We start from the raw sequence: 12,304 nt of genomic DNA on the forward strand, positions 1-12,304 counted from the left end.
CTCCCCACAGCCTTTAGAATGAATGTCAAATTCCTTAGCTTAAAATCATGTTATCCCCTAGATCAGACACTTGAGCAATTTGCCATCCCCAATATGCTAGTCAGACCAAACCACTTGTATTGCTTGGATTCGGCCATTCCCTTGAACAGTCTTCCCATCTTTTTGGCTTGATAAACTCCTACTCAGTTATAAGACCAGCACATACATTCCATTCTCTGGACAGGTTTCTCTGGCTTCCTGGTCTGGTTTGTTGTGTCTGTGTCCTCTTTCTATGTAATCCATTCCTCAAAGCACTTATCACACATTATTGATTACTGATCAATCTATCTGCCTCACCATTTAGCTTAAGAGCTCTTTGAGAGTAGGGATATTGAAGTTTCACTGCCAAGAATCTGCAAATAAATAAGCAATAAATAGTTAAAAAAAAAAAAAAAAAAAATCTTCTTTGATCTGCAATGTAAGATATTAAGGATTTGGGAAAAAAAAAAAACACACACACACACACAGGACAAGTAACTAAGTGCTAAGTGCTATTTCTTATCTTTGTTGTTGTTGTTGTTAGGTGCCATCGAATCGTGTCTGACTCATAGTGACCCTACACACAGCAGAACTAAACACCGCCCTGTCTTGCTCCAGCTCTATAATCTTTGCTATACTTGAGCCATCGTTGCAGCCACTGTGTCAATCCATCTCATTGAGGGCCTTCTCTTCTTCCGTCTACCCTTCACCTTACTAAGCATGAGGTCCTTCTCCAGGGAATGGTCCCTTATCACAACAGGACCAAAGTAGGTGAGACAAAGTCTGGCCATTCTTGCTTCCAAGGAGCATTCTGGCTGCACTTCCTCCAGGACAGATCTGTGAGTTCTTTTAACAGTCCATGGTACTTTCAGCATTCTTTGCCTGCACCACAACTCAAAAGCATCAATTATTCTTCAGTCTTCCTTATTCATTGTCCAGCTCTCACATGCATACGAGACAACTAAAAATATCATGGCTTGTGCCAGGCACACCTTAGTCCTCAAGGTCACATCCTTGCTCCTCCTTGCACTTGAAAGAGGTCCCTTGCAGCCAGCTTGCCCAATGTTATATGTCTTCTAATGTCCTGACTGATGCTTCCATTGGCGTAGATTGTAGAACCAAGCAATATGAAGTATTTGACAACTTCAATCTTTTCTCAATTTATCGTGATGCTGCTTATAAGACCACTTGTGAGGATTTAATTTTTTTTTTTATATTGACATGTAATCCATACTGCAGACTGTATTCTTCAATCTTCATAAGTAAGTGCCTCAAGTCATCCTCACTTTCAGCAAGCAAAGTTGTGTCATCAGTGTTCACAGGTTGTTAATTATCTTGATGCCACATTCTTCATATAGTCCAGCTTCTTGGATTATTTGCTCAGCATACAGATTAAGTAAGTATGGGAAAAGAATACAACCCTGACACATTCCCTTCTTGATTTTAAACCATGCAGTGTCCCCTTGTTCTGTTCAAACAACAGCCTCCTGTTCAAGCTCCAGGTTCCTCATGAGCACAATCAAGTGTTCTGGAATTCCCATTCTTCTCAATGTCATCCACAATTTGTTATGATCTACACAATCAAATGCCCTTGCATAGTCTATAAAACACAAGTAAACATCTTTCTGGTATTCTTTGCTTTGAGCCAGGATCTATCTGATAGCACCTATGATATCCCTTGTTCCACATCCTCTCCTGAATCCAGCTTGCACCTCTGGAGGTTCTCTGTCAATATACTTCTGCAACCCTTTTTGAATTATCTTCAGCAAGATCTTATGTGTGTACGATATTAATGATATTGTTCGATAATTTCCACCATCTGTGGGATCACTTTTCTTTGGAATGGGTACAAATATGGATCTCTTCCAGTCAGTTGGCCAGGTAGCTGTCTTCCAAATCTCTTGGCATAACCAAGTGAGTGTCATCAGTGGGGCATCCGTTTGTCGAGATATCTTAGTGGCTATTCCATCAATTCCTGGAGCCTTGTTCTTAACCAATTCCTTCAGTGCAACTTCGACTTCTTCTTTCAGTACCATCGGTCCTTGATCATATGGGACCTCCTGAAATGGATAAAGATCTACCAGTTCTTTTGGGTGCAGTGACTCTGTGTATTCCTTCCATCTTCTTTTGATGCTTCCTGCATCGTTCAATATTTTGCCCAAAGAATCTTTCAATATTGCAACTCGAGGCTTAAATTTTTTCCTCTGTTCTTTCAGCTCAAGAAATGCTGGGCGTGTCCTTTGCTTTTGGTTTTCTAACTCCAATTCTTTGCACATTTCATATAGTAATTGGCTTTGTCTGCTCAAGCTGCTCTTTGAAATCTTCTGTTCAGGTCTTTTATCTTGTCATTTCTTCCATTTGCTTTAGCTACTCTCCACTCAAGGGCAAGTTTTAGCATCTCTTCTGTCATCCATTTTGGTCTTTTCTTCCTTTCTCATCTTTTTAATGAGCTCTTGCTTTCTTCATGGACGATGTTCTTAATGTCATCCCACAATCTTCTGTTTTTCAGTTGGTGTTCAATGCATCAAATCTATTCATTAGATGGTCTCTAAATTCAGGAGGGATATATTCAAGATCATATTTTGGCTCTTGTGACTTGTTTTAGCTGTTTTTAACTTCAAGTTGAACTTGCATATGAGCAATTGATGGTCTGTTCCACAATCAGCTCCTGGCCTTGTTTTGGCTGAAGATACTGAGCTTTTCCACCACCTCTTACCACAGATGTAGTCAATCTGATTCCTGTGTATTCCATCTGGCAAAGTCCTTGTGTATAGCTGCCATTTGTGTTGTTGAAAAAAGGTATTAGCAATGAATAAGTCATTGATCTTGCAAAATTCTATCATGTGATATCACCATTTCACCAAGGCCAAATTTTGTAAAACTACTGGTGATTCTTCTTTGTTTCCAACTTTTGTACAATTAACACATCCTGATTGCATGTTCAGTCAATTTCGGACTGCAGAAACTGATAAAAATCTTCAATTTCCTCATCTTTGGCTTTGATGGTTGGTGCATAAATTTGAACAATAGTCATATAAACTGGTCTTCCTTGTAGGAGTATGGCTATTATCCTATCACTGACATCATTGACTTCAGGACAGATCTTGAAATATCCTTTGTGATGATGAACACCGTGCCATTCCTCTTTAAATTGTCATTCCTGGCATAGCAGACCACATGGTGGTCTGATTCAAAATGGCCAAAACCAGTCCATTTCTGCTCAGGATATCAGCCTAGGATATCAATTTTTATGCGCTCCATTTAATTTTTGACAACTTCCAATTTTCCTAGATTCATGCTACGTACATTCCATGTTCTGATTATTAATGGATGCTTGCAGCTCTTTCTCCTCAATTTGAGTCATGCCATGTCAGGAAATGGAGGTCTCAAAAGCTTTACTTTATCCATATCATTAAGGCTGGTTCTACTCTGATGATGCAGCTCTTTCCTGGTCCTATTTTGAGAGCCTTCTGACCTAAGTGGCTTATAGTCCTGCACTTATCGGACAATGTTTCCGGACTATTCATAAAGTTGCACAGTAATGTATCAGACAGTATTTCTCTGCTATTTATAAGGTTTTTCCTGGCCAATTTTTTGAGAAGTGGATGGCCTATTCTGTCTCAGTCTGTAAGCTGTTGAAACATGTGCACCATATGCAATCCTGCTGGACTTGAGACTGGTGGCATACCTGAAGGCTCATAGCAACACACTACCACAGTAGGACAAACTGACAGACAAGTTTGTCTCCCTTAGCTGTTCTTATCTTTAGTTTCAGATTAATGAATTAGGTATACATTCTTTTATAAAATTTAATGAGGTGAATGAAAATAAAGGTAAAATATTCTAATATTAGAGTGACTACTTTTTCTCTTGCCAAGAATTGTGAGGATGGTGCAGGATTGGACAACATTTTGTTCTGTTATACAGAAGGTCACTATGAATCAGAATGGAGTCTATGACAGCTACCTATCTACTATTTTTCTTATTGAACAAACAGAATCTATATGTATCCTACTTTTTTCTGATAAATGGATTTTTTTTTTTTAATGATACTCCCTAGAAACCATTTAGTAAAATCTGAAAAGCTTGCAAAGATGTCTTTGTGGATGGAGGCAAAGTACCCAATGTGAGGATGCGCATGGATGCAGCTCTCCTGGTTTGCCACTATCAGGAAGAGGCAGGGAATGGATAAGTGGATTGACTTACCCAGTGATCCAGATAATTTCGGCATCCTGGACTTGAGAACACTCCTAGGAGAGAAAATCTCAGAAAACAAAAGCTGCTTTCCCAGTGATATATGATCTCTCTCCTTTCCCACCCTTTGCACTCTCCACCTCCAACCCCGTAAAACCATCAGTCTTAAGGCCAGTAGTCAACTAAATAAGTATCTACAAAAGACCAAGCCAAACAGGATTTACAAAAGTAACCTGTATTCTAGCCAAAATATCTTTTAAAAGAAATTCCTTCTAAAGGGGGGACAAACTACATAAGACACAATACATTTAAAATATGTATTAGAATTACAAATCAAACTTTTTCATGATTCCAAAATACAAAACACTACATTAAAAGGCATTCAAACAGCTCCTTTATACATCACAGTGTTAGTGGCACAAAATGTACTGACATTTCAAAAACACAAACCAAATTTGTTTTGTTTTTTTACCACCACTTGTCAAATACATAATGTATATATGTGCATGAGTCATTCATGCATATTTTTATACAAGATTAAAATACACCCCAGGTAAAGTGAGCAAAGTACAAAAGAAAGCATCAGGCATGTGGCATGTACCTACTTCTAACTGAAGGCTCCTGGAATCATGGAAGATAGGATTACACAAATCAAAGCATGAGGGAGACCAAGGGGTTTTCAATATCAAAACAGCATGCTCTTCTAGTTGTAATGCATTCACAATTGTATTTTAATGCAGGCCCCTTTGTTCCATTTGGCATTTTTGGCAACATCAGTCATGATCTCTTCATTTTGTTTATTTTCATAAGGGTTTGTGTTAATTATAAAGAATAAACAAGCTTTGGTATTCTTTTAGAGACCTTCATGAAGCTTTATACATGCAAAATGTTTTCCCTTGTTGATTTTCTGTGATTTTTTAATATATATATATACATAGATATATTTATTAATAAATGAGAATCTGGGAAATATACAAAAAGCCCACCCTGGTTCTTTCCAGTATCCTAACTTTAAAGATTATCAAGGGAAATTTTTTTTCCTTCTCATTTGTTAAATAACATTTTTTTTTTTTTTTGGTAATATACATGAGAAAAGATTAGCTCCTCTTGAAGCCATTTTTAGATATCTGATCATCTCTTCCCTCAGGAGCCCTGTGTTTTAATAAGGTATTGGCCTTGGTCATAGATCAGTTTTATGAAATAATAGGCTATAAAGAGAATTTGTTTCACTTTTTAAAGACACCAGAAGTGGCAGATGTTGGTTCCTCAGTCTGCAGCTACCCGTGGGAGTTGAGGAAGCAAAAAAAAAAAAAAAAAAAAATGGTTTGGAAAGCAATTCATATAATCAAAAGTTTTATTTATGCTCAGATCTTAAGTCAATCTCTGGTGTGTAAAATTCTACATTGACTCCTTCTCTGAAGGCCATGGCCTCATGTAAGGATTGCAAAGCTTGGCTGGCTGGGCTACACAGATTGCATGGCATAGCTAAATCAAGAGACCCATCAAGACCAGTAAAACCTCATGATTGGCCTGTTACCAAAGGAATGTGGATAACTTACAGGTCAGTTGTGCCCTCTATGGCTCAATCCTGCAGTATAGTAAGCTATGGCCAATGGTGAAGTGTCTTCTCCCTCTACTCTCCAGGATTTAAAGGCCATCATAAACATACTTGAGCTTGCAAAGTATTAATATGAAAGTCATTTTTCAATTAAGACAAACTATTTTGAATTGCAGGAACAAGTCCATCTAATTAATGTAGAATTCTCCATGTTTTACCTGGAAGTGACAGCAAGGTCAACATCCAAATCTAGAACCATCTTCCCATGTTCTATTTATATCACATATGGTTAATATTACATCACCATGAAAAATGGGGGTGGCATTCCTTCCTAAAAGAAAAGGTGTCTGATGGGAGTAAATGCAGGTATGTGAGTATGTCAATGTGATGTTGCTGGTAACTATTATAGTTTTCTTATTACTGAGTCAAACTGAGCAAACTGGGGCATGCTCAATGCAAAATCTCTGAGCAAGTAGATGCTATTTTGCTATTTTGATTGCCAAGAAGGACTCTTTGCCCTTAGCCTAGTAATCTTTGTGGTCCCTACCCAGGTCAAACCAAGTGCTTGTGAAACACACTGGGGGTGAAGGCACAATGATGATTGAGCCAGAGACTCTTCTAATCTAGAAAGCCCACCCATCTCTGTGAGAATAAAGGAAGTTAAGCTCTAGCCCAGAGAATGCAACCTTCCAAAGGGCTCTGATTCCCATCCCAAAGGAGAGGTGTTCTATGGATTGTGCAATGGGCAGCAGCTATTATAGGCAGTATGGACTAGGATGTGGTGAAAGCCTGTCTTGTGCACCATTGAAAACAGGGTCACAGGCTGCCATCTTTGATAGGCATTTTAAAGAGTACTGGCTAGACAGGTGAATTCATAAATCACAGGCTGAGGTCTCTAGCCCAGGTTTCACTGGACCACTTACTTCATCTTCTTGGCATCCTCTCTAGAAAAGTCTTTATACCACTAGACCTTAACATAACATCTCTAACTACAGAGTTTCACTGCCCAGGCTTCATCCAGAAAGATAGTCTCAGGTGTGTTCTTTTTTAGTTAATGGATTTTTAAATGGCAACTACAAGGAGCATTTTTTGAAAGGAACATCGATTTGACAAACCAGTTTTCTAAATAGCTTCAATTTCATAAAGGAAATTAATACTACAGGTGTAGAGTGAGGTGTTCTTGTTTCTTGTAACCTATTAAATCTTTAAGAAACAAAAAAAGAAGACATTTCTATATGGGGATGGTAAACTAGGATGTGAGACAGCAACACAAATGCAGAAATCAAATAAAAACAACCAATTTTCTTTTAAAAACATTGTGTTTGCAATGAGCAAATAGCTATGGTAAAAGTCAGGTCTGTAGAACTCTTAATAAGTTAAAAATATCACCACTATAATGAATCTAAAACATTTGCCTTTCTGTTATTTTTAGTAGTCCCATTCTCAAATCTTTAAAAGCACATGTGGTTTATAGCCATTCTGAAGTCAATTCTCTTTAAAGAATATACTTTCTCCATGTTTCCAAGTCAACTGATGGAGTAATTTGTGTTTTCTTATTGATTAGTGCAATTTGATGCCATGGTAACAGTCACACACAGCCCTGTAAAAAACCAAGTGGTAAAATCCCCAAATGAAAATAACTAAATGAAACAGAAAGCTTTTTCAGCAGGGGGGAAATTGGTAGCAACAGGACTTGGAACTATGCAAGACATGTGATTTCTGCAAAATAATTAAATCATTTAAAGAAATTTAAGTGAAAATCTAGAAGGCCACCAAGAGTACTTGGTCTCGACCCTCTGAAGATTAAGGATACTATGCTCTTCTGACTCTGCTGGAAGAGATAGAGGCAAGGGGCCAAACCATAATGACTGGGATAGAACTGTTTTGAAGTAAAACATATGATTTTAAAATATTAATTAAAAGAAAGAAAGAAAAAAAAAAAGTTGCTGGTACCTGGGTGAGAAGTTATGAGCCCTATAAACTTAGTTCAATCCCTAAAGAGAGAAAAATCAAAAGGTAAATGTAGACTAATGATAGAGATATTTCATTAAACACATCAGTATTTTCAAAGATATGCAACTATATAGGAATCATGTTTACAACAATACACAACTTACAGCTTTCAAAAAGTCATTACAACAAGTTTCAAGGAAAGGAAAAAAAAAATAAAAGCATAAGGCTTTCTAGATCTGAAAAGTGTCCAAGCCAGAAAAGTCATTTAGCTATAACTTTTTAAAAACAAATTTCAAGAAAGGCATAGGATGGTTTATATGCACCTTGTTGATTTTCACTACTTTGTTGAAAAAAGAAAAAAAAAGCCTTCTAGAAAGATTTTACTAAATGCCATTAGTAATAAAAATAGTTGTCAGAAACAGAGTGCTTTTCTCAAGTCAATAAATCAGATTCTGTGTGAAGTGAGTTGCAAACCTTAAAAGACTTCTCTCAACAACATCACATCATCTTGAAGCCAGTAAGAAGACGGGACAATGTTTTGTATGAGAAGGTCTCTTAAGCTACTACTAGACATTTCTAGTCTAATACCACAGGGAGAAAACTGTCCAGTGTTTTTCTTACAGCACCTCCCTTGTCAGGCTGGCAGAGACTGATTTTGTGGGGATGTGCTCTACCCACGCCTGCCTTGCCCTCCACATGCCTAGTGGACTGCAACTGGGGCCTTGGTAAACGTTCTGATGTCAGTCCCTGAAATCACGGCATCCAGCGTGACACTGTGAAGCTCAATGGGGCACATAAGGCAAGAAAGATGTTTAGTGAGAGGGGAACAGCGGGGTGGGGTGGGGCAGAGCCGCGCTTCCTGGAGGCAGGGATCTTGTTCCAGCATCTTGCCTTGCTCTAGGTGGGTAACGGGTCGTCATCCCCTTTACTGCACTTGCACTTGCAGCAAAGTACAAATGGAGTTGCCAGGAGCAGGAAAGGTGAAGCAACTAAGAGCAGAAGCCCAAACCCAGCAAAAATGCCTACGACCTGGAACAAGAAAACAAAGAAGCAGTATATAACTTATACTTGTCTGTAAGTTCTGCAACTGAAATGCAAACTTAACCATCTATCTATCCATCCAACCATCATCCATCCATCCACCGTTCTGCCCATATTGTCTTCCCTTCCCTCCTTTACTTGCTTTCTATCTATGCACCCAAATATATATCCCTTCATATATCCAATGAACCAACAAGCTTCCCCTGAGCAATCACCCTAAGTCAGACCGTGTATTAGGTGTTGCCAATACAGAGGCTTATAAGATCTTGGCCCTTCAAGGAGCATCTCGTTTGGTGGAAAGAGATTGAGATTTAATCAATTTATTGCATTTTATAGAAATTACCCTCATGGACTCAGGTGCCAGGTGTAAAGGAAGCCCGAAGGACAGAACACCTGAAGTTGCTAGGAGAAAGGAGAGTGTACAGTGGATGATGGCTGAGATTATAAAGATGGGTAGGCAGATGTTATACAAGGAAGAGTGGCATTAGGCATCCCTGACAAGGGGAAAGGAAAATGACAGAACAATGTACTAAGGAATGACCAAATTCATATCACTACTGGAGCATTCAAAAAGCATAACATTAAACTCTTAGGTGTTTTGCTTTCTGTTTTAAAACAAATTTTCCCTCTAGGTGTAGTAAATATCAACAGGAATAAGCCTGAACTGTATTGACATGTTGTCTAAATCAGGTAGTGTTCAAAGGAGCATGGAGTTTGTGCTTTTTATTAGTCACATCCTAGCTGCATCTCTCACAAGCAAGAGTGCAGAACTGAGATCTGAAGATAGAGTTATACCACCACCTGGTGTTCAAAGCGGTAAGTGCATGAAACTGCAAATCTTAGTCACATAACAAGAAGTCTTAGTGAACTCACTCCTCTCTGGGCCTCAGTTTTCTCAATTACAAAATAAATAAATCAGCTAAAAGGTCTCTAAATGGTCATTATCAATCCTAAAGTATGATATTAGGTTAAAACATTCCAAATATGGGAAATAAAGGAGAGTTAAATTTCAACCTGAAAACCAAAACACAAACACATACACACATGGTCACACATGCTTACATGTATATCATGTTGCTCTTATAATGTATAATATATATCAAGTTGTGCTAATGCAGAGAATTCATCTTTTCTTCCCAACTGGCTAAGTCTATTTGTCTGAATAGAATGTCAGTGGTGGAATAAGTTGCAACACTAGGATACTTTGAATTCTAATCATGCTTTTATTATTATTATTAAATTCTTATATGCACTGAATATGTAAAAGAAACACAGTAAGATATTACTATATAGAGGGTGCTCTCTGGCAACCCCAACTACCTGGAGCGAAACTGTCATTCCAGGAGGAGTCAGTGTATTCTTTGCAGTCAAAAATGTGACAAGAGTGTTCAAGGGCTCATGTTCTTGGCCCTTCCCTTTTCACTAAGTGTCCTTTGTGTTCTATTCAATAAGTAAGGTTACCCACACTGTTGTCAATTGGTGATAGAAGGACGCAGATATTGCTAGAAGAAAGTTGGCCAAAAATAATGAGGCAAGAAGCAAATTTTAGTAAAAGAAAGTAATCACTTAATGAACATGTTATAAATATGCACTACTCTAGGTACTGTGAAAGCGATAGAGAGATGGCTAAAATAACCTCTACCTTATTAGAGAACCACTGTATAACATTGCCTTGTTCATATCAGCAATCCTGAGATGAAAGGAGTAAGATTAACCTCCCGGTCTGGGTTATTTAAACTGTAAGCTACTTGAAAGCAAGACACTTTTTTTTAAAAAAATTTATTGTGATTTGGGTGAAAGTTTATAGAGCAAATTCATTTTCCATACAGCAGTTCACATACACTTTATTTCATGGCATTGACTACAATTTCCAACAATGCAACAACTCCCTCCCACTTCTTCCCCATGGTTACCTCTTCCCTGTGTCCTTCCCTCCCATGCACTCCTGCCCCTGAGCTGTCTCCCTGTGCATACACAGTCTTTCTATTCTCCCATGATTGATCTCTCCAATGAGTGCATCTACTTTAATGTAAATGTTCAGCTCATATGCCTGTCTTTTGTTTGGCTGGAAGCCACAGGAGTGGGTTCAATTCCAGACCTGAAGGGTAGCTAGAAACCGTAGTCGTAAGGGTTCTACCAGCAAGACACATTTTTTTACGGACTATTAAAAAGCCCCAATGCACAGCTTAGTTCCTCTTTTATAATAAGTGCCCACCCAATGTTTATGAGATGAGTGAATTGAACAGAAACTAGCATGCCCCAAATTATCTCCTTCAGAGAGAGAACTCATCTACAAACCACATTCAAAAGTTTGAAAACTCTAAGCCAAAATCAAAGATATAATATGAGGGTGGGGAGAAAAGCAATGCACAAGCAAACCATTAACTTTTTGAGACACTTTAAGGAAGAAATCTAACATTCTGTTTATTCATACTATATTTGAAATACCTATTAGATATCCAAATGGAGATGCTAGCAATCAGTTAGACATATACATCTGAAGTTCAATGGAGCCATTGGGCTGGAAACAGTAGTGAAATGACCATAAGAATGCTGTCTTAAAATCCCTGTGTGCACTATTAATGCAGAAAGAGTGGCTAACAGAATGCCTGTTGCTATTGTCAGGTGCTGTCGATTTGCTTCCTACTCACAGTGACTGCAATAGAATGAAACATTGCCCGATCTTGTGCCATCCTCACAATCACTGCCATGCTTGAGCCCATCATTTCACCCACTGTTTCAATCCATCTTGTTGAGGCTCTTTCTCCTTTTTGCAGACCTTCTACTTTACCAAGCATGATATCCTTCTCCAGGGACTGGTCTCTTCTGACAACATGACCAAAGTATGTGAGACAAAAATAATTTCCACATTCTGTTGGATCACCTCTCTTTGGACTGAGCACAGATATAAATCCCTTTCAGTCAGTTGGCCAGGTAGCTGTCTTCCAAATTTCCTGACATATATGAGTAAGCACCTCCAGTGTACCACCCACTTGTTGAAACATCTCAATGGGTGCTCCGTCAATTCCTGGAGCCTTGTTTTTCACCAATTCCCTCAATGTAGCTTGGACTTCTTCCTTCAATATCATATCATATCTTGATCATATGCTACCTCTTGAAACATTGACTAATTCTTTTTGGTACAATGACTCTATGTTTCCTCCCTCTTCCTTTGATTCTTCCTGTATCCTTCAATATTTTTCCCATAGAATCCCTCAATATTGCAACTCAAGCCTTGATTATTTTTCTTTAGTTCTTCCAGCTTGAGAAATGCCAAGCACATTCTTGCATTTTAGTTTTCTAACTCTAAGTCTTTGCAAATTTCATTATAATACTTTACTTTGTCTTCTGGACCTGCCCTTTGAAATCTGCTGTTCAGCTTTTATTTAATCATTTTTCCATTTACTTTGTTGTTACTGTTGTTGTTGTTGTTATGTGTCGTCGAGTTGGACCCAACTCATAGCAACCCCTCCTTGGGTTTCCAAGGCAGTATCACTACGGAAGTAGATTGCCCCATCTTCCTTCCAAGGAGTGGCTGGT

At 38.4% G+C, this 12,304-nt stretch overlaps 1 protein-coding gene across 1 annotated transcript in view; it reads right to left on the bottom strand.

The window, feature by feature from the left end:
* Window positions 1-8,620: 8,620 nt before the first annotated feature.
* The window catches only part of RNF144A (ring finger protein 144A), a 109,985-nt gene continuing 106,301 nt past the window's right edge, over window positions 8,621-12,304 (bottom strand). The window contains exon 7 of the mRNA XM_007935124.1: window positions 8,621-8,752. Coding sequence (XP_007933315.1) covers window positions 8,621-8,752 — 132 coding nt within the window. The remainder of the gene's footprint in view (window positions 8,753-12,304) is intronic.

This window comes from Orycteropus afer, unplaced genomic scaffold, assembly GCF_000298275.1.
Source record: "Orycteropus afer afer isolate SDZICR_OR568_19922 unplaced genomic scaffold, OryAfe1.0 scaffold00025, whole genome shotgun sequence".
In the NCBI taxonomy this organism is placed as follows: domain Eukaryota; kingdom Metazoa; phylum Chordata; class Mammalia; order Tubulidentata; family Orycteropodidae; genus Orycteropus; species Orycteropus afer.